General features: G+C 37.4%; 1 protein-coding gene across 3 annotated transcripts in view; it reads left to right on the top strand.

Moving 5' to 3' along the window:
* Positions 1-25,621, top strand: part of ADAMTSL1 (ADAMTS like 1) — a 1,109,873-nt gene that overhangs the window by 668,717 nt on the left and 415,535 nt on the right. For all 3 annotated transcript variants that reach the window (XM_061425212.1, XM_061425211.1, XM_061425213.1), the window contains one exon: positions 23,788-23,833. In XM_061425212.1, coding sequence (XP_061281196.1) covers positions 23,788-23,833 — 46 coding nt within the window. The remainder of the gene's footprint in view (positions 1-23,787; positions 23,834-25,621) is intronic.

Raw genomic sequence — 25,621 nt, 5'->3', positions numbered from 1 at the left:
GTTCCACAGAGGCCCCAGTATAAATAGCATACTCTGGGAAACATGACTAAAAGCCATATCTTGAAAGTTACCAGATCAGTTCTGGTATTTAGCCATTCTGGTATTTGGGTCTACCCTGAAGATGAGCTTGTTGGTTGAATCAACTAGTGAGTTTGTCTGTCTTCTTTGGAGGCCAGCTTCATATCAAACCAGATCTGTGAGCTAAATAGAAAGAATAGATCTTTCATCCTTATGAATTCATTTGTTCTCTTAATCTTGAATATCAAAACTTTGTAAATCCTCACTACATGTTGCTGCATGGTGGACTGTGAGACATAACTGAAAATAAATTGTACACAGTAAAACCAAAAGGTACAAATTTGGAATATTCCTATTATATGCTGCTGCTGCTAAGTCGCTTCAGTCGTGTCCGACTCTGTTCGACCCCAGAGACGGCAGCCCACCAGGCTCCCCCATCCCTGGGATTCCCCAGGCAAGAACACTGGAGTGGGTTGCCATTTCCTTCTCCAATGCATGAAAATGAAAAGTGAAAGTGAAGTCACTCAGTCGTGTCCGACTCCTAGCGATCCCATGGACTGCAGCCGACCAGGCTCCTCCATCCATGTGATTTTCCAGGGCAAGAGTACTGGAGTGGGGTGCCATTGCCTTCTCCGATTCCTATTATATAGTTTGCCCAAATTAGCATGCTGAAATATTCTATAGGGATGAGCCAGAACATGTGTCTCACAAAGCTGGTAAGAAATGTATGGGAAATTTCATATTGGCTCAGTAATGTAAATATTACATTGTGAGCATCTTGTACTGAGTGAGAGACTGAGAAACAGCTTCAGGAATGAATTAGAACCACAAGCAAAGTCTGTCATTTGGCAAATCATCAAACATGGGTGTCCTGTGAAATTCAAAACTACCATGTTTGTCATCTAGTATATTAGAACCCCAGTCATTAAGGTTTTATTAAGATACTTCATTGTAAAGCAGAAACTAGCACAACATTTTGCAAAGTACTCCAATTAAAAAACAATTCTTAAAGAGAAAGGGTGTGACCACTTTTCTTAAAAAAAAAAAAAAAGATACTATGAAAAATATTGGTTGTTGTCTACTTATAATGAACTGAAAAAGCAGAATGAAAATTCTAAAATTTATAAACATATATATGTCCTCTTTGACTTTCAAATATTAAAAAAAAATGCATTGAATAAACCCATACTGCAGTAAGTGGGAAATAATAAAAAATAGGGAGAGGAGTGAACCACTATTCTTTAGGGATTTGAAGAAGAATAAAAAAGGTTTCAAACAAATGGCATTTCTAAATCTGGTAGGAATATAAAGAAATAGGAAAAAAAAATGGACTGCAGAGCTGAATCACCCCGTGTGTTTTTCTCAAGAGAATCAGAGTCAGTGCAGTTCAGTATAAAGTCACGTCACAACACAAGCCCTACGGAAGAATGGTGTCCTGCTGTATGTTGTGCACAGATAAATAGAGCTGCCATATTTTTTCTGAAGATGTACACCGGCCAAAGTAAATTACCTGGCCAAGTTCAAAGTCAGTATGGGAGAGCAAAAATGTTACAAGGAAAGGCATTTGACGCCAGGTTGGTAAAGAACTGGGACCAGTTTTGTAGTCTACCATAGACGGTCTTTTGTGGAAATTCATTTTTTTTTTAAATTATGAAAGTATTATAACACATGTACAGGAAACTTTGAAAATACAGAACCAAGTTACATATAGTTCCACTAAATATTACAATTATTTTTTAAGTAGATAAATTAAGATTTTTAGTTGGTGTTTCAATATCAAACTCTCAAAAATTAATAGAATGAATATATAGAAAAGTAGAAAGATACAGTAGACCTGAAAAGCACCATGAACCAATTCAACATAATTAAGATTTATACAGTTTCACACAACTGTAGAATACAAATTCTATTCAAGTTCCCATAGACTGTAAACTAGGAGACTCTGGAATATATCCAGGGACATAAAGTGCAAAAATTTAATGGTCTAGAAATGAAATCATACAGAGTCTGTTCTCTTATCACTGTGGAATTATGTTAGAAATCAATATCAAGATATTTGAAAATAACCCACATATTTTCAAGTGGAATGTGACCTTTACCAAGAGAGATCTTTGACTTAGACATTGTAAGTCTCAGTAAAGTTATTTTAGTGATATACATTTAGTGTTAGTCTTTCAGTCGTCTCTAACTCTTTGTGACCCCATGGACTGTAGCCCACCGGGCTCCTCTGTCCATGGAATTCTCCAGGAAAGACTGCTGGAGTGGGTAACCATTCCTTTCCCCAGGGAATTGTCCTGGCCCAGGGATCAAACCTGGGTCTCCTGTATTACAGGCAGATTCTTTACCATCTGAGCCACCAGGGAAGCCCATTCAATAAAATTCAAAGACTGAAAGGTTGACTGTAGCAAAGATAGCATTTAAATGAGAAATTAATATCAAATAAAAAATTAATATCAACGATACTTTAAAAACCTCATGTATTTGAAAATTAAATGTCTAATTTTACATGACGGGTATATCTAAGAATGTGGCAATTCATTTTTAATGGTTAACGGACTTACTGGGTTTTCTCTCATCTCTCCACTCTATATTTATACATCCAAGTTCAATTCAGTCACCTTCTTAACTCTTGGGAAAGATCAGGGGTTATGAATGTATATGTCCTTACAGGCCAAGCAGGTAACTAGAATGTGTGTTGTAGTGAAATGGTCAGCATTCCAGTTCAGCCCAAGTAACTTCCATCCCCTGCTGCATTAATCTGCCAGGCTAATTTTCCAGTCCTAGTGATATGATGTCATTGTTCACATTAATGTCTGATATTAATAGCTTTAAATCTATCATAAAATAATTATTCTATTCCCAATATTATAAAACTGTAAAGGAAGCTAAAATAGATTTAATGGAATAGATAACGACTCTCCTTCTGGAGTTAAGTACTATGTTCCCTGATGGACTAGGAGCTTGGAGGAGGCTTGGTTAACCCCCTGAGTGTAGAACATCTTCTCAGAGCGATCTTTTGGAAAAAAAAAATCAGTGGGAAAAAAAAACCACAGTGAAATTATAAACAAGCATTACATATAAAACCCTTCATTCTCAACTGGCAGTGCTTAAGGCTGGGAAAGCAGCCCTGACCCAGAGAGATAGTGAGCAGAATCATGTGCTTAGCTTCTCCCCTGTCTTTTCTCTGTGCTCACAGAAAAGAAGCAGTGCTTGATTTTCCCAGTTTCTGATATTGGATCATTTATTATTGCATTTTGCTGTAACTTTGGTTTGAGCAATGAAAGAAGGCCCTGTGTAAGTTTTTTATCTAAGAGTTTTGCTAGTTTCTGTAAGATTCCTTTAGGTTTCATTGACTTTCCCTAATAATGCAATTGTTGTGAATAGCCAAGTAGTATATAATGTCTGCTTTTATTTTTTTAATTAGGAAACAGAGTCTACTTACTTGTACTTTATGATGGTCCTTTGTTTAGTTGCAAGTGAATTAAACAATGTACTACCTCCCTCAAAAAGCTGCTGCTTCTCTCCCCAATTCTCTACCTCTCCCACGTAATACTCTGAAATAGTGTTTCTAGCAAATTCATTTGTCTGGTTGACCTAGTATTATGTTTAATTTAGTGGAAACAATCCTTCAACCGTAATTACTTGACCATATTTTTAACACTTTGATACTAAAGATCTGTTTCTGAGAGCTCTAAGTTTGTCTTCAGCCGGGTCATTTAACTTTGCCCAAAAGGAATTCCAGATGCATAAGGCACTTAGGAATAGTGTGTCTGCATGTTCCCCAATGTTCATTGCAAAACTGTTTACAGTAGCTAGAACATGCAAACAACCTAGATGTCCATCGGCAGATGAATGAATAAGAAAATTGTGGTACATATACACAATGGAATATTACCCAGCTATTGAAAAGAACACATTTGAGTCAGTTCTAAGGAGGTGGATGAAACTGGAGCCTATTATGTGTACAGAGTGAAGTAAGTCAGAAAGAAAGCCCCAATATAGTATATTAACGCATATGTATGGAACTTAGAAAGATGGTAATAACCCTTTATGTAAGACAGCAAAAGAGACACAGATATAAAGAACAGACTTTTGGACTCTGTGGGAGAAGGCAACGGAGGGATGATTTGAGAGAATAGGTTTGAAACATGTATATTCTCATATGTGAAATAGATAACCAGTCCAAGTTCAATGCATGAAACGGGACACTCAAAGCTGGTGCATTGGGACAACCCAAAGAGATGGGATGGGGAGGGAGGTGGGAGAGGTGTTGGGGATGGGGGGACACATGTACACCCATGGATGATTCATGTCAATGTACATAAAAAACCACCACAATATTGTAAAGTAATTAGCCTCCAATTAAAATAAATAAAATTAAAAAAAAAAAGAATAGTGTGTCTGACGTCACATGTATCACTGTATTAGGTCTGTGTCAAGGTCGAGGTCAAAGGTGTTCATTGTAGCTCATTTATGACTGCATTTAGTCAGCTGATACTTTTTAAGTATAGTGTGGCTGAAGTGTTGCATTGGTGGCTGAAGATGATTTTATGACCCTTTTTACTTTCTGAAATGCCAAATCAATCTCCAGATTAATTAACACTATGGATTAATAGATTAATAGAATAGATTATTTAATACATTGAGTATGAATACTTTATTAAATCCCAAGGTGAAAAACTTGTCAACTTCATAGATGGCCAAAGAACAAACAAAAGGCATACCTATAAAGGTTGAAATAAAATTAAAACATTTTGAATTGAATTCTTTTTTTTTTAGTACTTATTTATTTATTTTTGGCTGCGTTGGTCTTAGTTATAGCATGCTGGCTCTTTCTACTTGTGGCTCACAAGCGTAGTTGCTCCCGGGCATGTGGGATCTTAACTCCCCAACCAGGACCAGGGATAGAACCTGCATCTCTTATATTGGAAGGTGGATTCTTAACCACTGGATCACCAGGGAAGTCCATGAATTGAATTCTTAAGTTGAATACAATTTTTGGGGGGTTGAACAAAATTATTACATGAACAAGAGATAAAATCATCACACCATAGAGGTGTCTAAAAAAATTAAGATTATGATATTATCCCAAAGGGATGTGGCTGCTAGAATGTTGTCAATATAAACATAGAAAAATTAAAATAAATAGCCCCAAGGAGTCTTATCTCATGGGAATAAGGAAGATCATTCAACCTTGTCATTTCATAATAATCGTGCTAAAGGAAAATAAGCTAACTCCTCTGACTTTTTAATTGCAAACACAGTTTTTCTCCCATAATAATATTGATACTTACATGAATAGAAGCTTTAGTTAGCAAATAATTTATAAACTTTATAATGATAAGTACCAAAAGACATTTTTAATGTTAAGATTTGATGTGTAAAAATACCAAAAGAGAAATTTTAATGTTAAGATTTGGCTTCTCAAACATAAATTTTCTCTTTTAAAAATTTAACCTCATCTCTGTCATAACATCCAATTAAGGTTCACAAGACTTGTTTTAAGAGGTTTTAGAACTTTCAGCCCAAGTGAGCCCCAAAGCAAGATTTATCTGTTATTCTTCATCTAATGTTGTATGTTATCAGCCTTGTTTTTCTTGGACATGTCTGAGGTTTGTTTAACACAAAGATACACAAATTCAGAATGAGTCTGACTAGTCACGTCGTTTATATTGAGGAGATTTCACATTTGGGGATATATGTTTGAGAGTCTGCGGTTGCCTTCCTTTTACTTTTGGGTCAAAGCCTAGTCTAAATGTATTACCAGTACTTCTAATATTCCAGGTCATATATTTTAGAAGGATATTTTGTTCCATGATCTGGTCTTTTTTCAGGAGCAGAATACACTAAAGCCAATGACTGAATGTTTGGGGCCAGTTTATGCCTGGTTTGTCCCATAAACCTGTTTGTTGGAATAAAAGATGGTTGGGAATGTGTTTGGTGTCCATAACCTTTACTAGCCATACTGGGACTCTGTTACTCTTGGCTGGCCTTTTCTGTTTATTTAAAAATTCCTTATTTGGTTAGTTCTGTAGATTTTCTGAAGTTTTCATTTCTCCCCAGTTTTCTTTTTTTAAAAAAGCTAAGTAACTGACGTATTCTTGATACCTAAAAATAATGTATATTTAAGGTGTACAGCTTGATGTTTTGATAAATGAATACATCATGAAAAGATCGACACAATCAAGCCAAGTAGTATATTCATCCCTTCTATATATTTAGAGTGTGTGTGTGTTGAGAAGATTTAAAATCTATGTTCTTAGCAAATTTCAAGTATAAAGTACAGCATTTTTAACTGTCATTATCATCCTGTACTTTAGATCTTCAAAACTCATTCATCTTGCATAACTGAAACTTCATCCCCTTTCACCAACATCTCCGTCTCACCCCCCCAACTCCACCCACCCCCCACCACACTTGGCAACCACTGTTCTGCTCTCTGCTTCAATGAATTTTAATATTTTAGATTCCACATATAAGCAAAATCATTTGGCGTTTGTCTTTCTGTGTCTGGCTTATTTCAGTCAGCATGATGTCCTTCAGGTTCACCTATGCTGTCACAAATGGCAGGATCCCCATTATTGTTAAGACTAAATAATATTCCATTGTATGTACATACCACATTTTCTTTATCTATTCATTAATCTAGGGACTTCTGAGTTGTTTTCATATCTTAACTATATTATGAATAATGCTACAATGGACATGAGTATATGCCTATTCAAGATTCAGATTTCATTTCCTTTGGATTTATACCCCGTAGTGAAATTGCTGGGTCATATGGTCGTTGTTTTTAATTTTACAAGGAATCCTCATACTGTTTTTCATAATGCCTTCACCAATCTACATTTCCATCAACAATGCATAAAGGCTCCCTTTTCTCTACGTCTTCTCCCACTTATCTTTTTGATGATAACCATTCTAACAGGTGTAAATGATGTCCCCTTGTGGTTTTGATTTGCATTTCTCTGATAGTTAGTGATGATGAACATATTTTCATGCATCTTTTGTCCACTTGTATGTCCGTTTTTTGTTGTTTTGTTGTTTTTGTTTTTGTTTTGAGAAAGGTCTATTCAGGTCCTTTGACCACTTTTTAATTTTTTTTTTAATTCTTGAGTTATATGAGTTTTTAAATGTATTTTGGATATTAACCCCTTATCAGACATATGGTTTGCAAATATTTTCCTCCACTAGGTAGGTTGAGTTTTCACTCTGTTGATTGTTTCCTTTGTTGTGTAGAAGCTCTTTAGTTTGATGCAACTTCACTTGTCAATGTTTGCCTTAGTTGCCTGTGCATTTGCTGTTATGATCAATGAATTGTTGCTAATATCAGTGTCAAGAAGCTTTATTCTCTATGTTTTCTTCCAGCAGTTTTATAGTTTAACAAAGACATGTTTAAGTCTTTCATCTATTTTGAGTTAATTTTTATTACTTGGTATGAGATAAGGGTAGAATTTCATTCTTTTGCAAATGGCTATCCAATTTTCCTAATACCATTTATTAAAGAGACTACCTATTCCCCATTGTGTTCTTGGCACCTTGTCAAAGATTAGTTGACTGTATAGGCACAGGTATGTTTCCAGACTCTTTATTCTGTTCCATTGGTCTATATGCCTGTGTTTGTTCCAGTTCCATACTGTATTAATTACTATAACTTTGTAATATAGCTTGAAACCAGGAAGTGTGATTCCTCCAGCTTTGTTTTTCTTGTTCAGGTTTTGAGTTTGATAGTATTCCCTCTTGTTTTTTTGGAAGAATTTAAGAAAAACTGCATTAATTATTTGTAAAATGTTTTTAGAATTCACCTGTGAAACCACCTGGTCCTGGACTTTTCTTTGTCATGAGGTTTTAGACTACTCCTTCAACATTTTTGTTTGCTATTGGTCTGAACTAGAAAAAGGAGAACAAACTAAGCCCACATTTTAGCAGAGGAAAGAAATAATAAGAACTAGGGCAAAAGTAAATCAAATAGAGTATAGAAAAGCAATAGAAAAGATCAACCAACCGAGAATTTGGTTTTTGAAAAGATGAAATTGACAAACCCTTAGCTAGCCTGAGGGGAAAAAAAGAAAGAAGATGCAAATAAATAAAATCAGAAATGAAAGAGGAAACATTATGATGTATGCTTCAGAAATTAAAAGGCTGATAGGGACTGTTATGAACCATTATGTGCCAAAAAATAGGAAAACTTAGAAAAAATGAATAAATTCTTAGAAACATAACCTTTAAGACTGAATCTCAGTTTTTATGCATTCAGTTAATATTTGTTGAACATATGTATTAGACAAGTTCCTAGGTATAACTTAGGATATAAAGTTCAAGGAACAGGCATTTGCTATTGAGAATTTATCATAATATTGAGTTTCTACTGATTATAGTTGCAATGTATTTTAAGAACTAAGAGAATTTCTCCCAGTTCTGTAAATAGATAATACTCTGTGGGCTTCCTGGGTGGCTCAGTGGTAAAGAATCTGCCTGCCAATGCAGGAAACATGGGTTCGATTCCTGGATCAGGAAGATCTCATAGAGAAGGAAATGGCAATCCACTCCCGTATTCTAGCCTGGAAAATCCCATGGATGAAGAAGCCTGGCAGGCCACAGTCCATGAAATCGTAAAAGTCAGACACCACTTAACAACTAAGCGACAGTAATCTGTAGCAGTGGTTCTTAACCCAGCTGTACTGTAGAGTCACTTGGAAATCTTTATAAATGATACAAATATCGGGCTCCACCAAAGACCAATTAAAGTGGAATCTCTGGGGTTGGAGCCCTACTATCAGTAATTTTGTAAAAGCTCTTCTAATAACTTTAATGTGTGTCCACTGTTAGAACTTTAGAACTGTTGCTCTACTGGATGGCATGATAGTGAAACGATGAATTTGTCTCCAGCAATCTAAGAATTTAGAGGCTGGAGTAATGAAAAAAAGAATGTATTTTCTGGTAAAGAGATTTATTTATGTTTAACATTTCTCAGTCAGGTTTTTATGAAATGACTTAATCTGCAACGTGGGAAGAAAAGTCATAGACACCAGCATGTCAGGATATAAAAGTAATGGTTTGCCACTGTACTTCTGTGAGCCATGGTGATAACCTTTCTGAGTAGTTCTCCAATTGTCTGGTATTATTCAAAATCAAGAGAGCTTCCCTGGTGGTTTAGCGGTAGAGAATCTGCCTGCAGTGCAGGAGACACGAGTTCAGTTAGGTTAGGAAGATCCCCTGGAGAAGGAAATAGCAACCCACTCCAGTATTCTTGCCTGGGTGAAACCCATGGACAGAGCAGCCTGGTAGGGCTGCAAAAGAATCGGACACTACTTAGCAACTAAAACCACCACCCACTCAATATCAGCCTTGCCCAGAGTGGTGAATAGACTTAGTATTTTCTCAAAAATTTTTCCATTCCATTATTAAGCCTATGGATATGACTCTGTAAGCCTCCAGGTTATTAGTGAATAACTAAGTTAATGCCCAGTAACTGGCGTGATTTATGCAAATTCTCTTGGGATCAACTTTCCAAAATCAATTCCATTAAAATTTCTTTCAGCAAATTTTTAAAATTTATTTTTAATTGGAGTATAATTGCTTTGCAATGTTGTATTAGGTTCTGCTGTCCAACAACATGAATCAGCTCTAAGTATACATATATCCCCTCCATCTCGTGTCTGCCTCCCACCCAACCGCATCTCACCCTCTAGTCACAGAGCGCTGAGCTGAGCTCCCTGTGTTAATACATCTGCTTCCCACTAGCTATCTATTTTATACATGGCAGTGTATATATGTCATGGCTACTCTCTCAATTAGTCCCACCCTCTCCTTCCCCAACCCATGTCCGCAGGTTTGTTCACTACATCTTTGTCTCTATTCCTGCCCTGCATATAGGCTCATTAAATTTCTCAACCATAGAGTTTAACTTTCCATCTTCAATTCAGTATCTGCCATTATCCCTGTCCCCCACCAAAGACTTCCTTAATTCTGTTTCCTCTGTTTGAGCCCAGTTTGTACAACAGAAAAGGGGAGTTTATCTGTTTTGCTCCATTTCAACCACTGAGTGTGGGGGATGGGGAGTAGAGGAAAGAAAGGATGTGTGTGTGTGTGTGTGTGTGTGTGTGTGTGTTTATGTGTTTGTGAGAGAGATTTAAAGAAAAAGAGACACCAGATATTAAGAGCAAAAGAAAAACACAGAGAGATATCAGAGTTACATACACTTGGGAATGAATTATTTACCTCGAGACAGAAAAAATAAGTATAGAACAATAAATAGCATCATATTTATGTGTGATCATCAGCCAAAGCCCGTAACTACATATGCCAAGCTCAAATAGCTTAAGGGCCGGCCTCTACCTTTGCCTTTGGTGTGGGACTGACTAGTCAAGATAAGAGATCCCTTCCTATGGGAAGCAGTCAACTATTTGGGAACCTGGATCTTAAAAAAACAAAACAATGTATTTCATTGTCTCTGTTAGAAACTTTATCCTATTTTGTGAATTATCCTTTTTATTCTCTTATGAAACTGCTAATTGTGACTCTGGCCCTACTTTTTTCTAGCTGTATGACATTGGATGTGGGATTTAGTGGCTCATCTATGATGTCTTGAGCTTCCCAGGTAACACTGGTGCTAAAGAACCTGCCTGCCAATGCAGGTAGATCGAAGAGACCTGGGTCAGAAAGATCCCCTAGAGGAGGGCACAGCAACCCATTCAAGTATTCTTGCCTAGAGAATCTCATGGACAGAGGAGCCTGGCAGGCTACAGTCCATGGGGTTGCACAGAGTCAGACATGACTGAAGCGACATAGCACACACGCTATGATGTCATGTGGACAGTGCTTGGAACAGATTAGGTGTTCAATACATATTTATATTGAAAGAATGTCTAAGGTGCCTTTCAACTCCATGTCAAACACGGGACCCATTTTGCTGTAAGACACGAAGAGGAGTAAAAACTGCTCTGAATATGAATAGTTTTAAAGAAAAATGTGATTCTCCAGGCTCTCATTTTGCATCAGACATCTGGGTGATATGGGCGGATTGAAGAACTTTTGTCTCTAGCCAAAATAATTCATAAATTCCCAGCTCCAGGGTTGTATGGGGTGAGGTTGTGAGAGTCCTAGAGTTTCATAATATACATTTTCCTCATGGGGAAGATGGAAAAGTTGGACTTGATGTTGCTAAAACACATTTGTTTTTATTCTCATTCTTTGCCTCTTTTGGCTACTGAGCAAGTGTAAGATCATTTGCAAACCTTATGGCATGTGTGTATGTATTATAAAGTGCATGTCCTTCCTGCTGGTGGATCTCAAGCCAAAGGCAGCAGTTCCTTGGCCCCCACCCCTTGCCCTCTCTCCAAGGGGACAAATGCATTGCAGAGACAAATACAACTTTGAGTAAATATGTGAAAGTAAACATGCCTGTAGAAAAGAGCCAAAGTTTCTTTCCTTTACTAGCTATTTAATTTCATTTTAAACTTTTCATCTTTGATTTATTTTAGAAAGATTTTAATTGGGTTTCAGGATCAAAAATTAGATCAAACATGAGGCCAAAATTCCTCTGTGACCTGAAATCCGTATAGCATTTCCTTCTGTTCTGCACCTTCATCCCTCACCTTCCTTCCTTCCTCTCTCCTTCCTTCTTTCCTCTGTTCCTACCTTTCTTCCCTCTCTCCTCTCTTGCCTCTTTTCTCTCTTCCTTTCCTCCCTCCCTCCTTCATTCCATTTTTCAATAAAAGCTTGTGGAGTGCTAACATGCTTCACTGGCCACTGGGGCTCAGAGATCACACAAATAAAATACAAAGCAGAAAAACAAATAGGCAAAAATACACTTAAAAAAAAATCATTTTCTGAAAGTGGCACGCATCCTGGGTGGCTGCAGGTCTGTGTCCTGATCCTTTCAACTGGGGGCCACGCTACCAACTCTGTGCCCCTTCTTCTGATGAGCCCTCTTCTTACAATGCCTCCCGCTGCCCCTGCCCACAAACCCTCAGTTGTTTAAAGTTACTTCCACCAGTGGCCCCCCAGTCTCACTTTGCTGTATTTCTAAGGCATTGTTTTCACCATTTTTAGTGACTTTTACATAGCTTGACTTGTGTTATAGCTATTTATAGGACCCTGTCCTCCACTAAACTATCGGCACCGTGGGCACAGGTTTTATCTTGGCTTTCCTTTATAGCTTCCTGTTTTGCACACAGTAGGTTCTCAGTCAAGACTGACTGAATTGACTGAATTGACTCGGGGGGCCAGAAACCTACTGCCATACTTTGAGAAGCTGGAGTAGGGAGGGAATGCTGTTTATTTTCTTTAATTAATTGATTAAATACTTTTTGGCTGTGCTGGGTTTTCACTGCTGTGCAAGGGCTTTCTCTTGCAGTGAGTTGCAGTGAATGAGGGCTTCTCTCTAGTGTTGGTGCGGGTCTTCTCATTGTGGTGGCTTCTGTTATTATGGAGCACAGGCTCTAGAGCACGGACTTCAGTAGCTGTGGCACGTGGGCTCAGTAGTTGTGGCTCACAGGCCAAGGCTGTTTCTTGAATTCTCCCTTCTCCCGTCACCCTCTTGGGACTCAAATGGCCCATAATGACACCCCTCCTAAGACATCACCTTCATAAGTTACTTCTGTCTCTCATCAATTGGTCCCTCTGTCCAGTTTCTCCATATTTAGTTCCCCGACCATGCCCATTAATTGTTGATCCTACATTGTACTGACTCACGGACTTCTTTACAACTTAATTATAGCTTTGAGAAGGGTCAGGGGAGTGCTCATTGTTGTACCTTTCACAATGCCTGGCTTAGTACTGGTTCCCATTGAATGCTCAATAAATGTGTGAAGTGACTGTGAATCAGAAAGCATTCTACCAGTGTGAACCTGAGCATCTTGCCCAGGGGCTCATCTTCACTTTGAGATGGTGTGTTGTATATTGTCTCATTAGATTATCTGAGCAGTCTACTTGGAACAGTTTCTGGTTCCATTAGAAGCTGGGCATGAGCACTGTACTTTCCAGTGCCATTGTTCTTGCGTTCTTCTCTTTTGATTACATGAGCACACGCCTCACTTTCATAACCCTAGTCCATATTTGTGAGAACTTGATGCTTTGTTGTAGCATGTCTGCCTTTGAAGACAAGGCAGAGATATGTAAAATCATACTTGTTTGGGGAAAAAAGTTGGCACTTGTTTTTCTAGTCATAATTTAGAACATACCAAACACTCATAATAGCGAATAAACCAATTGAAAACTCATAGGACAAACTCCAAAATTCAGTCTATAATATCCTCTTGGGTCTAACTTTTAATTGAGCAGCTTTGCAGACTCTGAGCTGCTGCTCAAGAATCTGTAAAAGTATAAAGACACTTTCCTTAGTTCCCTAGGGTCAAGAGAAGAGCAAATACCCAGAGATGTCATCTTAGACTGTTTTCCCTAAACCTGCATGGTTTCCATTTATATTGAATTCAATCTGCACATGAAGTTATAGTAACTGTCTCTGTATACATAAATCAGTTTCCAAGCTGGCACAGCCTTCAGAATGTTTTTATAATGAAAGATTAGCATAGAGCAGAAGTGTTGAATTGTAAAACTAAGGTTACAAAAATATATTACCTATGCCAAAGAAACACTTTCACATCAATTTATGGCACTGTTTTTCAGGGTGAGATTTCATTACCCCCTCTTCAGTTTAAAATTGTTTTTAAAATGCAGCTTTGGGGTGCACTCTTGTTTCGGTTCTTTAGGCCGCGTCAGAGTTCCTGGCAGATGGAGAAGAGCTGGTATGACACCAGGGCCATGTCTGTTCCCAGCCAGCTCACCTGATGGATGATGCCTGGCTGCATGCCTCCTTGTTGTTTGTTGTATTATTACAACAGAAAGCATTTTCAAAAGCTGCATTTATCAAGTTGTCATAATAGTTTGGCTTGCATATCTAGCTAGCCAGAAAAAAAAAAAAATCTCTCCCTTAGCACTGATCTGTTTGAGCTACGTGATATATCACATGCAGGAGGCAGTGCAAAGCAATGACATCCTCCGTGAGATTCCGGGACGTTTCAACTGAGTGCTTAATAGGGGAGATGTTTTTTATGTTTGCACTGGTATGTCTCACAGCACCAAAGACGTCTGTCTCCTTGTTTCAAAGGCCCTTTTCCACAGGAGGCTGTGTGTGTGTTGAGAATACATTACTCCTAGAATTTTGGTGGCTTTGTCTGATGAAGGAGCTTTAACCTCAAATGGGAGGAAAAAAAAAAAAAAACAACTGAAGTTTGCTATGAGGAAGGTCAAAGACATTTTTTTATAGTTAAGATCAGCATTTCATAGGCCAATGTTACCAGATTAAACATTATTTGTTATGGATACTCTTGTAAGTGAATTTGTTATTATTAGACATAGGTGGTTGTCTGGGAGCACATGGCTGAGGGGATTGGGTGCATAGAAGAAGATTCATATTCAGAGTAAGTAAACATTCATTAATGTTTGTTTAAAATACTTCTATTAGTATTGATAAACAATCCTTGGAAGAAAAGCTATGAACCAACCTAGATAGCATATTGAAAAGCAGAGACATTACTTTGCCAATAAAGGTCTGTCTAGTCAAGGCTATGGTTTTTCCAGTGGTCATGTATGGATGTGAGAGTTGGACTGTGAAGAAAGCTGAGCACCGAAGAATTGATGCTTTTGAAGTGTGGTGTTGGAGAAGACTCTTGAGAGTCCCTTGGACTTCAAGGAGATCCAACCAGTCCATTCTGAAGGAGATCAGCCCTGGGATTTCTTTGGAAGGAATGATGCTAAAGCTGAAACTCCAGTACTTTGGCCATTGAGCTGACTCATTGGAAAAGACTCTGATGCTGGGAGGGATTGGGGGCAGGAGGAGAAGGGGACGACAGAGGATGAGATGGCTGGATGGCATCACTGACTCGATGGCGTGAGTCTGAGTGAACTCTGGGAATGGTGAGGGACAGGGAGGCCTGGCGTGCTGCAGTTCATGGGGTTGCAAAGAGCCGGACACAAAAAAATAAAAAAAAAAATAAAGAGTTGGACACAACTGAGCGATTGAACTGAACTGAACTGACTGAAAGATGCATACTAGAACATTTCTATTATTTAGGGATATAGTACATCATTAATATACAATATAAACATAGTCATCTATAGACACTTTTTATTGAGATATAATTGACATAAAATGTTATACAAGTTTAAGGCATACAAGTTGATTTAATCCATATATACATTGCAGTATGACTGTTAATGTTTTCTCTCATGTCACATAAATTATTGTTGCTTTTTTATAGTGGAAACAATTAAGATCTAGCCTGTCAGCAGTTCTGAAGTTTATAATGCAGTCTTGTCTATAATCACTAAGCTGTTCATTAGATCTCCAGGACTCATTTATCTACTAGTTGCAAGTTCATTCCCTTAAAAGACATCTCTCCAACTTCTCCACCTCCAGGATCCTGGTAGGATTCTACTCTCTGTTTTTATATATATACTTTTTGAAGAAAGGACAGTGTTGAATTGACTCCTGTTTGGACCAAGTGTCACACAAGTTTCTACATAAACAAGGCTCATTTTGATTCTCATGAAAGATATTCTGTTTTAAACATAGAATAAAACACAGAACATTAAAGAATGACTTTTTTAAGCACAAGAGTGAGACAGAGAGATCTAAGGGGAAAATGAGAACTTGAGACTTAGGAGAGTCACAGGAATGACATGTCTTCTAACTCCTTTTCTCCCTCGTGCAAAGCAAGACCACTGCTAACCATCTGCGGTGCATGCACCTCCAGTTCTAGTGCCTAGGTTTTCTGCATCCAGCTTGACCCATGGATTAGGATAGTGAGCATCTGAGGATAGCATTACACACAGTGTCCGCAGGTTCATATAACTTCTTTTTTAATGGTCAAGTTCATTGGTATCAAGTGTCAATTCCCAAAGGAAACTCTTATGATAATGTGTCTGTGGAACGTGAAAAGCAGCCCAACAGTGCATTCGCACTTGGTCCTCTTGGGTGTTCTCAGAGTTTGTTATTCCTCTTGAGGTCTTCGTAAAAAGCCCCAGAAATGGAGAAGTATTTTAACTGGCTCCTAGGGGACCCCCTCCTGCTCTCTGGCTCCCGTGAACACTGAAAGTTTCACTTGAAGTGAAGGAGGAAAGCAGTGCGCTAGCACTCCATGAAGCCCTGGCTGGGGCTCTCAAACTGTTGGTCTTGTCCAAATCACGGTCGTTTTCGGACCCACAGTCTAAAGGACACAGTCTTCCTGGCGTGAGTTGCTGATATGGTTTCAGGCCTGTTCTCTTGTAAAGAGCACATAGTTTCCTTTTAGATGATTAAAAAAGAGAGAGAGATAAGCAGATGAATGCTCTTATTTCGAAATTCATTGTCCATGAGTCCATATTTGAAAGGCAGGAGGTACTCAGAGAAATTCAGTAACCTGTTCTTACTTAACGGCACTCTTTGGTTTTAGGTAATCAAAGGCAAAGCTTCATGAGCCTAATATAAGTGTTATTGTCCTTAAGAACTCTGGTATTGAAAGTACATAATTACCAGATTTTCTTGAAATGATACACTAACACCAAGGATGAGTCTGATTATTTCACCAGAAGAATCTTAGAGAAGAGATGAGAAGAATTTGTAATTTAAATCGATGTATTTTATCAGATTTTTAAAATTCTTAATGAGAGATAAATCAAATATACCTTCCTCTTTCAAAGTAAGCAGGGACAAAAAAAGCCAATAGATGGCTAAAGCCTAGAAAGGGAGCTTTTTAATTTTCTATGGCAAGTCATCTCTTCCAAGATTGTTAAATTATGGTAATTGAAACTAGGATAACATCAGGATTTTAGGTATTGGAGGAGTTTGGATGGTTTGTTATGTGTTAATTGGAGACCAATAAAGTATTCTTCAAGCCTATACTAATCTCATTATAAGTGAATTAAAGTTTGAGTAATTCACAAACAATAGCTTGTAACTGAGAAAAGGAACTTAAGTCGAAATTAATAAATGACTGGTTAGGAGTGAAGTGCTGATATCAATAAGGAACTCTCTGTTCAAATTTGGTTTCAAAATATATTTTTTTACATTTTGTTCTTTTATACTTGAAGGTTTCTGATTCATTAATTGGTCCAATACTTAACTCACTAAATACAGTCCTGTAACTCTCATAGTTTGCATTAAGCAGGCGAATTTACTTAACTCATTTGTTATTAATGGCCTATAACTTTCCTCGGAAACCATTTTGGACTGAAATTTCTAATGCTTGTTTTCCTTTCCAGAGGTGAATTTTATTTTGTTAAAATGTGAAGAAAATAATTCAGCTGTTTTATATTAACAGACTATTTTTTAAAGAAGTTTTAAAAGGGAAGAAAATATTTTTTACTGCATAATTCTCACATGAGGCTTTTGTGCCCAGATAAATGCCTTGGATGAAGAAATTCATGCTTGGCAAAAATTAAAATCCTTGTGGTGAAATAGTCACTTTGTTACTTAAGTAAATTTTGTATTCAAATTTATTAAACTTGAACTTTTAAAAACTGCAAGTTTTTTTCACTGAAGTTCTTTCACACTACATTTTACTGAGGAGTGTGGTTCTCTTAGAGATGTTGCAAATTTACAGAGTGGATCTAGATGTCATTTACTCACTGGATTTCTCAGAATTGAGAAGCAGGTGGTATACATTGATGTGGAAAATAAGATGCAGTGAACTCCTCAGCTCAGCCTCCCAGATTTGATCTACTGTTAGTATTTTACACGTCTTAAGTATGTCTTGTTCCTTTTGTATTATTATTGTTTTATATACTTTATTTAGGCAAACCTGAGTTCCAATCCCTAGTTCTCTCTTTTTTTATATATATGGTTTTCAGCCTCCTAGCCTTTCTCAGCCTCACTTTTCTCACCTATTAAGTAGGATTGATAAAACCTTCCAGTTGATGGAAGAGGTAGAGATAATGTGCACAGAATACCTAATACTGAACCAGATATCTATAGTACTCAATATACATATAGTAGAGGTTAGTATTAATATTATTGTCCACAATTAGGTAATGTCTTTTAATAATAAAGACTTTTCCAAACTCAAATATTACTGCTTCAATATCATTGTTGTTTAGTCTCTCAGTTGTCTGACTCTTTGCTACCCAATAACGTGTAGCCCACCAGGCTCCTCTGTCCATGGGATTTCCCAGGCAAAAATAATGGAGTGGGTTGCCATTTTCTTCTCCAGGGTTTAATACCATATTTCACTCAAATAATCTCTCACTCAAAAAGTAATACAATACAGTAAAATGAAGACTTAATTTAGCAGCAGAATTAAATTATTTGCAAATCATTATTAGGTGTTAGATAATTGCAGGATGTTCTTTAGAAATAATGTTAAGTGTTTTATTTGCTGTGTTTGTTTTTGTTTTGCATTTGCTAAATGAAAAGCATTTAATTCAGTCTTTTACATTGTATACTTGTATCTCCTATTATCCAAGGATGCTTTTTAAAAAAATTATTGAACTATAGTTGATTTACAATATTGTGTTAGTTTAAGGTGTACACCAAGGCATTCAGATATATATATATATATATATATATATAGAGAGAGAGAGAGAGAGAGAGAGAGAGAGAAAGAGAGAGAGAGAGAGGTGTAGATATATATGCCTTTCAGATTATTTTCCATTATAGGTTATTACTAGATACTGAATATAGTTCCCTGCGCTATACAGTAAATCCTTGTTGTTTATTTTATATATAGTAGTGTATATCTATTAATCCCATATTCCTAATTTACCTTCCCCCTGCCTTTCCCCTTTGATGCTCATAAGTTTGTTTTTTGTGTTTGTGAGTATGTTATGTTTTGTAATTTTTAGATTTCACATGTAAGTGATGTCATATATTTGTCTTTATCTGATTTACTTCACTTAGCATGATAATCTCTCGTTCTGTCTCAAGGATGCTTTCAAAACATGAGTAAGTATTCATACTTTAAAATATCTAGGAAAAGGCTGATTTAAAGTATTGAAGTGGGTATTTTTCTGCTTTGTGGTGGGGTTTTGTTTTATTTTTGTAAGCATTACCTCTATAATAACCCCTTGGTGTTTGACTACAGCTTGTGTGAGTTATCTCAGTGATCACAGCTTTCAGTCAGTTTGGCCGCTCAGTCGTATCTGACTCTGTGACCCCATGGACTGCAGCACACTGGACTTCCCTGTCCATCACCAGCTCCTGGAGCTTGCTCAAACTCATGTCCATCGAGTCAATGATGCCGTCCAACCATCTCATCCTCTGTTGTCCCCTTCTCCTCTTGCCTTCAATCTTTCCCAGCATCAGGGTCTTTTCAAATGAGTCAGTTCTTCGCATCAGGTGGCCAAAGCATTGAAGTTTCAGCTTCAATATCAGTCCTTCCAATGAATATTTAGGACTGATTTTCCCCTTTAAGATGTACTGGTTGGATCTCCTTGCAGTCCAAGGGACTCTCAAGAGTCTTCTCCAATACCACAGTTCAAAAGCATCACAACTTTAGGCAGGGCCATTTCCAGATCCAGTGATATCCAGCTGACAGATGAGGAAGCAAAATCTGAGGGGCTGAGACACTTATGCAAGGGAAAGAGCAAAATCTATGACTCACATCATCAAACTCCTAGTTCAGAAGTGTTTCCATTAACCTTTCAGGGAAATGAGGTTAGGAAAATAAAAGGAGGGTGAAAAACATAGCATTTTAAAGTCTTCATGATTAATGCCAGAGTTCACAAGCAAGACATCATCATTGGATCGCCTTTGTTTTAACTGCCTCAATGGGTCCCCTTTACCTACTGCAAAATTCATGGCTAGAAGGCATTTTTATCTCCTGCAATTCCCTGTATACACTCAAAACTCCATAACTTCTTGAAAATGTAGAAACACACCATATCTTTTCATTCCTCTGAATTTTTGCCTTTGGTTTCTTCTCCACGTATCCTTCATCTCTTTTAATATCTATTATATTTTTACATCTTTTACACAATTACTTTGTTAAATGTCTACATAATGCTTCTGTATGTGAAGCACTGTTTGAACTGCTTCACAAATATTAACTTGGTTACTCCTCAAAATAATCCCAGGAGATAAGTATTACTATTCCATTTTACAGATGACAGAACTGAGGTATAGAAACTAAGGAATAAGGGGCAGGATTTCAGAAAGAAGACTCTGCTTTCAAAGTGGTTACCACTGACCACTACACTATGTCATATATGCTCCAGGAATTTCAAAATCAAAAAACATACCATATTCAGCCAACACTGATGTCTATATGGCATGCTACCAAAGATCTCCAGGTCACAGAATTAATTACCATGTAAAATTTATCATAAGCTGGAGCCTAGCTCTCATCTTTTTAAACTCAGAAACCTGATATATTTTTAGCAATCACATAAAGAACAGATCCTTCTCTTGGAGGCAGACTTACAGTGACTTGGCCTGTGAGATTAATATTTAATTAAAATACTAATTTATTCACTTACAATGAAAATTATTTATTTACTTACATGTCCATAACATGAACCATACCCATCGCAGCATAACCAGCCCCTCTGCCTCTTAGCAGTCATATAAAAAAAGACTGCTCTTGGCAAATGGCTTGATCAACATAGTATTATAATGAGGGATATTTCTGGAATAAGCAAAAAGCTCACTGGCAGCAGGTAGGTTGGTATGAGGCATCTGTACTGTGATGGCAACTACCTAGCTAAGGGGATCAGGAGGATCATTGGACATTAGCCTGGGCCATTGTTGGGCAGGGCACTGACAACCTAGTATTTCTTCCATTCTCCTTTTTTCTATGATTCTGGCCAGCCTTGTCTTTCCTTGGTCCCATTCTGTTGTTGAGTGCATATTAATGTAGTCAGTCTGGTTATAGTCAAGTCTTCAAGCCTAGGACTTTTCTATCTCTCTAAGATAGCCTTTGGGTAATTGTATTTTACCCAAAGGCTGAGTACCAAAGAGTTGATGCTTTCAAACTATGGTGCTGAAGAAGACTCTTGTGAATTCCTTGGGCAGCAAGGAGATCAAACCAGTCAATCCTAAAGGAAATCAACCTTGAATATTCATTGGAAGGACTGATGCTGAAGTTGAAGCTCCAATACTTTTGGTCCCCTTTTGCAAAGAGCTGACTCATTGGAAAAGACCATGATGCTGGGAAAGATAGAATGCAGGAGGAGAAGGGGACTACACAGAATGAGATGGTTGGATGGCATCAGTGACTCAATGGACATGAATTTGAGCAGACTCCAGGAGATGGTGAAGGACAGGGAAACCTGGCGTGCTGCAGTCCATGGATTTGCAAAGAGTCGGACGCAACTGAGCAACTGAACAACAGCAATCATATTTTCAGATGACATTTTCTTTTTGATAGTGTTCTGAAGATCTAACACAAATACTATCTAGCATTTCTTACACCAAGTCAGAATTGTATGAATAATTTTCTTAACAGTGAAGACTAGGTCATACTCATTCTTCTTTATATTCCCAGAAGTAAATGCATTGAGTTCTATTGAACTCATAATAGAAGTTCAGTAGATGTGTGCTGAACAAACAAGTAAATTGGGACAGTGAAGCATCACAGTTATGTGTGTAAGCTCTGAATGGCTCAGTTTCAAATCTCAGCTCTACTACTTACTAGTTGTGTGATTTGGGCAAGTTACTTAAGCTCCCTAAGCTTCCATGATCTCATCCATAAAATGGATCTGATGTTAGTACCCTGTCTCCTAGGGTTCTAATGTACAAAAACACCTCAGAAATGTACCTGGAATTCCATATTTATTTATTATTAGTATAAGCATTCTCTCAGAATTTCATATTATATTTTACTTTTTTTTAAATGTGACTTATTTTGAAAAGAGCAGATTACTACTGTTCTTATGCCATCATTGAATGGTTCATCAAAAATTGATTGTTTCTGTTCACAGGAGTTCAGTAAAACGGAAACTCCCTTGTATTGCTGGTGGGGGTATGTAGTAGTACAGCCTTTATGGAATACAATTTGGCTATATTTATCAAGAGCCTTATAAAAGTTCATTGCTTTTAGTGTCATAATTCCACTTTTAGAAACTTATCTTTTCTAAAGACATAGGCAGAAACTTGGATAAAACATACATGGACATGATTTATCACAGTATCATATATCAACCTCTATGTTGGAAATTGCTTACATGACAAGAAACAAAAGAATGATTTCACAGGTTACACCATTCCATGGAATAGTATGTAGCTCTCAAAATGATGTTTTTAAAGTTACTTAGTAGTGTGAGAAATACCTTCAAAAAATTTAAGTGGAAACAAAGCAGGCTATAAAAATGTAGAAGTGCTGTTATTTCCTCTGAACTGGAAAGAAATTAATATATCAAAATAACAGTAATTATCTTTACATGAGACAACTATGGGAGTATGGGATTTTTTTCTTTGAGGTCATCTTTCTTTTCTAAAACCTCTACAATGAGCATGTACTTTAGCACTGAAACTATTGCTTTAAGAATTATGACTTTTTGTGTCCTTAAATGTGTAAGTTTAAGAAATACAGCCACAAATAAGTACAGTAAGTCCCCTACATATAAGTAAGTTCTGTTCCAAGAGCACATTCATAAATCCAATTTGTTCATAAGCCAAACAAAGTTAGCTTAAGTGCCCAACTAACACAATTGACTATACAGTACTGTACCATAATAGGTTTATAATGCTTTTCACATACATAATACACACACACACACACACACACAAAACAAACACAAGAAATAAAAAGCTTCTAATCTTACAGTGCAGTACCTTGAAAAGTACAATAGGACAGTACAACAGGTAGCATACAGGGCCTGGCGTCTGCTGAACAGGCAAGGAGAGTTACTGACTGGAGGAGGGAGAAGAGGTGAGAGATAGGAGAGCTGAAGGGTCATCAGTAATAGGAGATGGAGGGAAAGCTGCAATTTCAGTCATGCCTGACATTGTTGGCACAAGTTCTGGTTCTTTGCTGGGTTCAGTTCTATCTGTCCTCTTGAAAGAAGAATCTAGTGATGTCTGGACACTAGTTCTTTTTTTCTCATCATAGATGACACAGTAGTACTGGATTGCATTCTGAATGGCTGCTGCAACCTGAATGGCTGCTGCAACCTTTGTATATCATTCTGTGTTCCAGTCCCGTGCCTCAGAAGATTAACAGTGCCTCCTCAAATGAAGAAAATCCCTTTGCCATTTACCCCATAGTGACTCTCACTGGTTCTTCAGTTACTTCTTGTTCCTCTTGTTTCCCTTTATCCTTTCTCTGGGCCTCCAATTCCTGGTGCTTCTTAGCAGGACCAGCTACATCTCTGCTGTTTGTATGCTTCCTGACATCCTGGGCTTGAAATAAAGATACTGTGGTACTGTACTCTATACAGTACCTTACAGTTAAGTACACAAAAGCACAGCCACTTGTAAAGGATTCACACAGGTGGCAATGTGCACCAGACCCATGAGCTAACTTACATGATTGGCTGTGTGAACTCACCTTCACATCTTTGCACGTGTTCAACTTGAAGGTTCATATTTAGGGAACTTGCTATACTTATTTTGAGAACTTTTGAAGCAAAATGAATACTTAGTTTCAAGTCTAATGGAGAAGTCAATCTGCATATTCAGCTTCTTCTGCTCTATTTAGTATTTGATAGTTAATTCCTACAAGGGCATACTCAAAAGAAAACAGAGGCTCTTATACTGGTATTAAAGAGGAAATTGATTTTCTAAGAGAACCATTGAAATCTGGGGCCTTTCATTGGTGGTAATGAGTTGTTTTTTTTTTTCCCTTCCCCCAGGAGCTGTGAGGGAAGAAATATCCGATATAGAACATGCAGTAATGTGGTAAGCATTAACCTTCTATGATTGTGATAATGTATTTTGTAAGCCCAGAATAATGCTAAGCAGTCTCATGTATCCTGAGCAGATATCAACTAATTAGTATATTACCAAGAGTTATTTATTTCATGGTATATGGATTATATACATTAAAAAATAGTTATTTTTAATGTTCCTCAAGACAAACTTTTAATCACTTGGCCAGATTGAAACTAACTACACTATTTAAAAATAAGAACTATGTTTCCTCTCTGCTTTCTGGCTTCACATCTAGGTCTCTTGAAAGCAAAAAGAGAAATGAGAAAAGAGAAACCACTTGGGAATCATGAAATAAACATCAGTTCATCAAACTCAGATTTGATAAATTAATTCGTTTAACAAATACTGTTCAATACCAACTGTATGTGAGGCACTGAACTACTACAAAGATCAATAGCATGTGGTTGCTGTCTTAAAACATCTGTGTTATGGTAAGGGATGTAGCAAGAGAAGACAGATGCTGACAAATGTAGAAAGAAAGGGATTACGTTCTTGTGGGTTAAAAGCAGAGAGAAATCTAAAGGGCCTTCCAGAAGGAGGTGATTTGACGTAGGGCTGAGAAGCCTAGGAAGGCTGTGATTGGCCCAGACTAGGTGGGAGGAGATGATAGCCAGTCCAAGTGGAGGAGACATAACAGGCAACTTTGGAGACAGGAATATTGAAGGTGTGTTCTGAACACGAATTTAAATAGGATTGTGCTTAGCAGTATGGAAGAGAAGAATTGAAAGATATTTTGAAGTTACACCATGAAGAGATTTGAATATTAAGTTTATTTTCCTTCAGTTACTAATGAAGGGTCACCAGAGGTTGTGGAGTGAGAGTAGGATATTGTTGAGTTCCACTTTGGGAAGTTTAATTCTGTAATGTTGTGAGGGATGCACTGGAACAGAAAACAAGTGGAGAGCGAGAAGTAATGAAGGGTGAAAACAGGAGGAAATAGATATGAGAGGTCAAAATTAAAGTCACTCTGTAAGACTTCCCAAGTAATTTAGTTAGAGTGATGACTTGTAGTGGGAGTAAAGGAATGATTTACATGCATGTTTAGAGCTCTAGTGCTTCTGAATCACTTTCTTAAAGATGTTCTTTTTTGTTGTTGTTTGCATGATGGGCATCTTCCTTATTGTGATCTCAGCTCAAATGCCACCTCTTCAAAGAGATTTCCTTGACTACTTTATCTAATATAGTTGTACCATTGCTTGGCTCCAGCTCTCACAATAGTCAATCAATCATATTTAGCTTTTTTTTTTTTTTTTTTGACTTTTTTGCACAGTGTGGGCTTCTCTAGTTGTGGTGTGTGAGCTTAGTTGCCCCTAGGAATGTGGGATCTTAGTTCCCCAACCAGGGATCAAACCCATATCCCCTGCATTGGCTGATGGACTTTTAACCACTGGACCACCAAGGAAGTCCCTGTCTTATTTGAGTCTTTATTTATGTTCTGTTCCCTGACTCTAGAATGTGAATTCCTTAAGCATAGATAGAGTGTCGTTTACCTTATCCACTCCTTCATCCCCAGTGCCTAGAACTTATATATTTATCAAGCATACAGTAAATATTTGTTGAATGCAAAATGAGTACTGGTCTTCTAGAAGAATGGTGAATGTCATTATCAAAAGTGTGAACACTGAGAGGTTTGAGAGAAAAGTGAAAGTGAAAGTCAATGAGTCATGTCCAATTCTTTGTGACCCCAGGCTCCTCTGTCCATGGAATTCTCCAGGCCAGAAGCAGTTACTCTAGTGTATCAGGAATGGAATCAAG

This window comes from Bos javanicus, chromosome 8, assembly GCF_032452875.1.
Source record: "Bos javanicus breed banteng chromosome 8, ARS-OSU_banteng_1.0, whole genome shotgun sequence".
In the NCBI taxonomy this organism is placed as follows: domain Eukaryota; kingdom Metazoa; phylum Chordata; class Mammalia; order Artiodactyla; family Bovidae; genus Bos; species Bos javanicus.
This window is presented reverse-complemented; position numbering and strand designations above follow the sequence as displayed.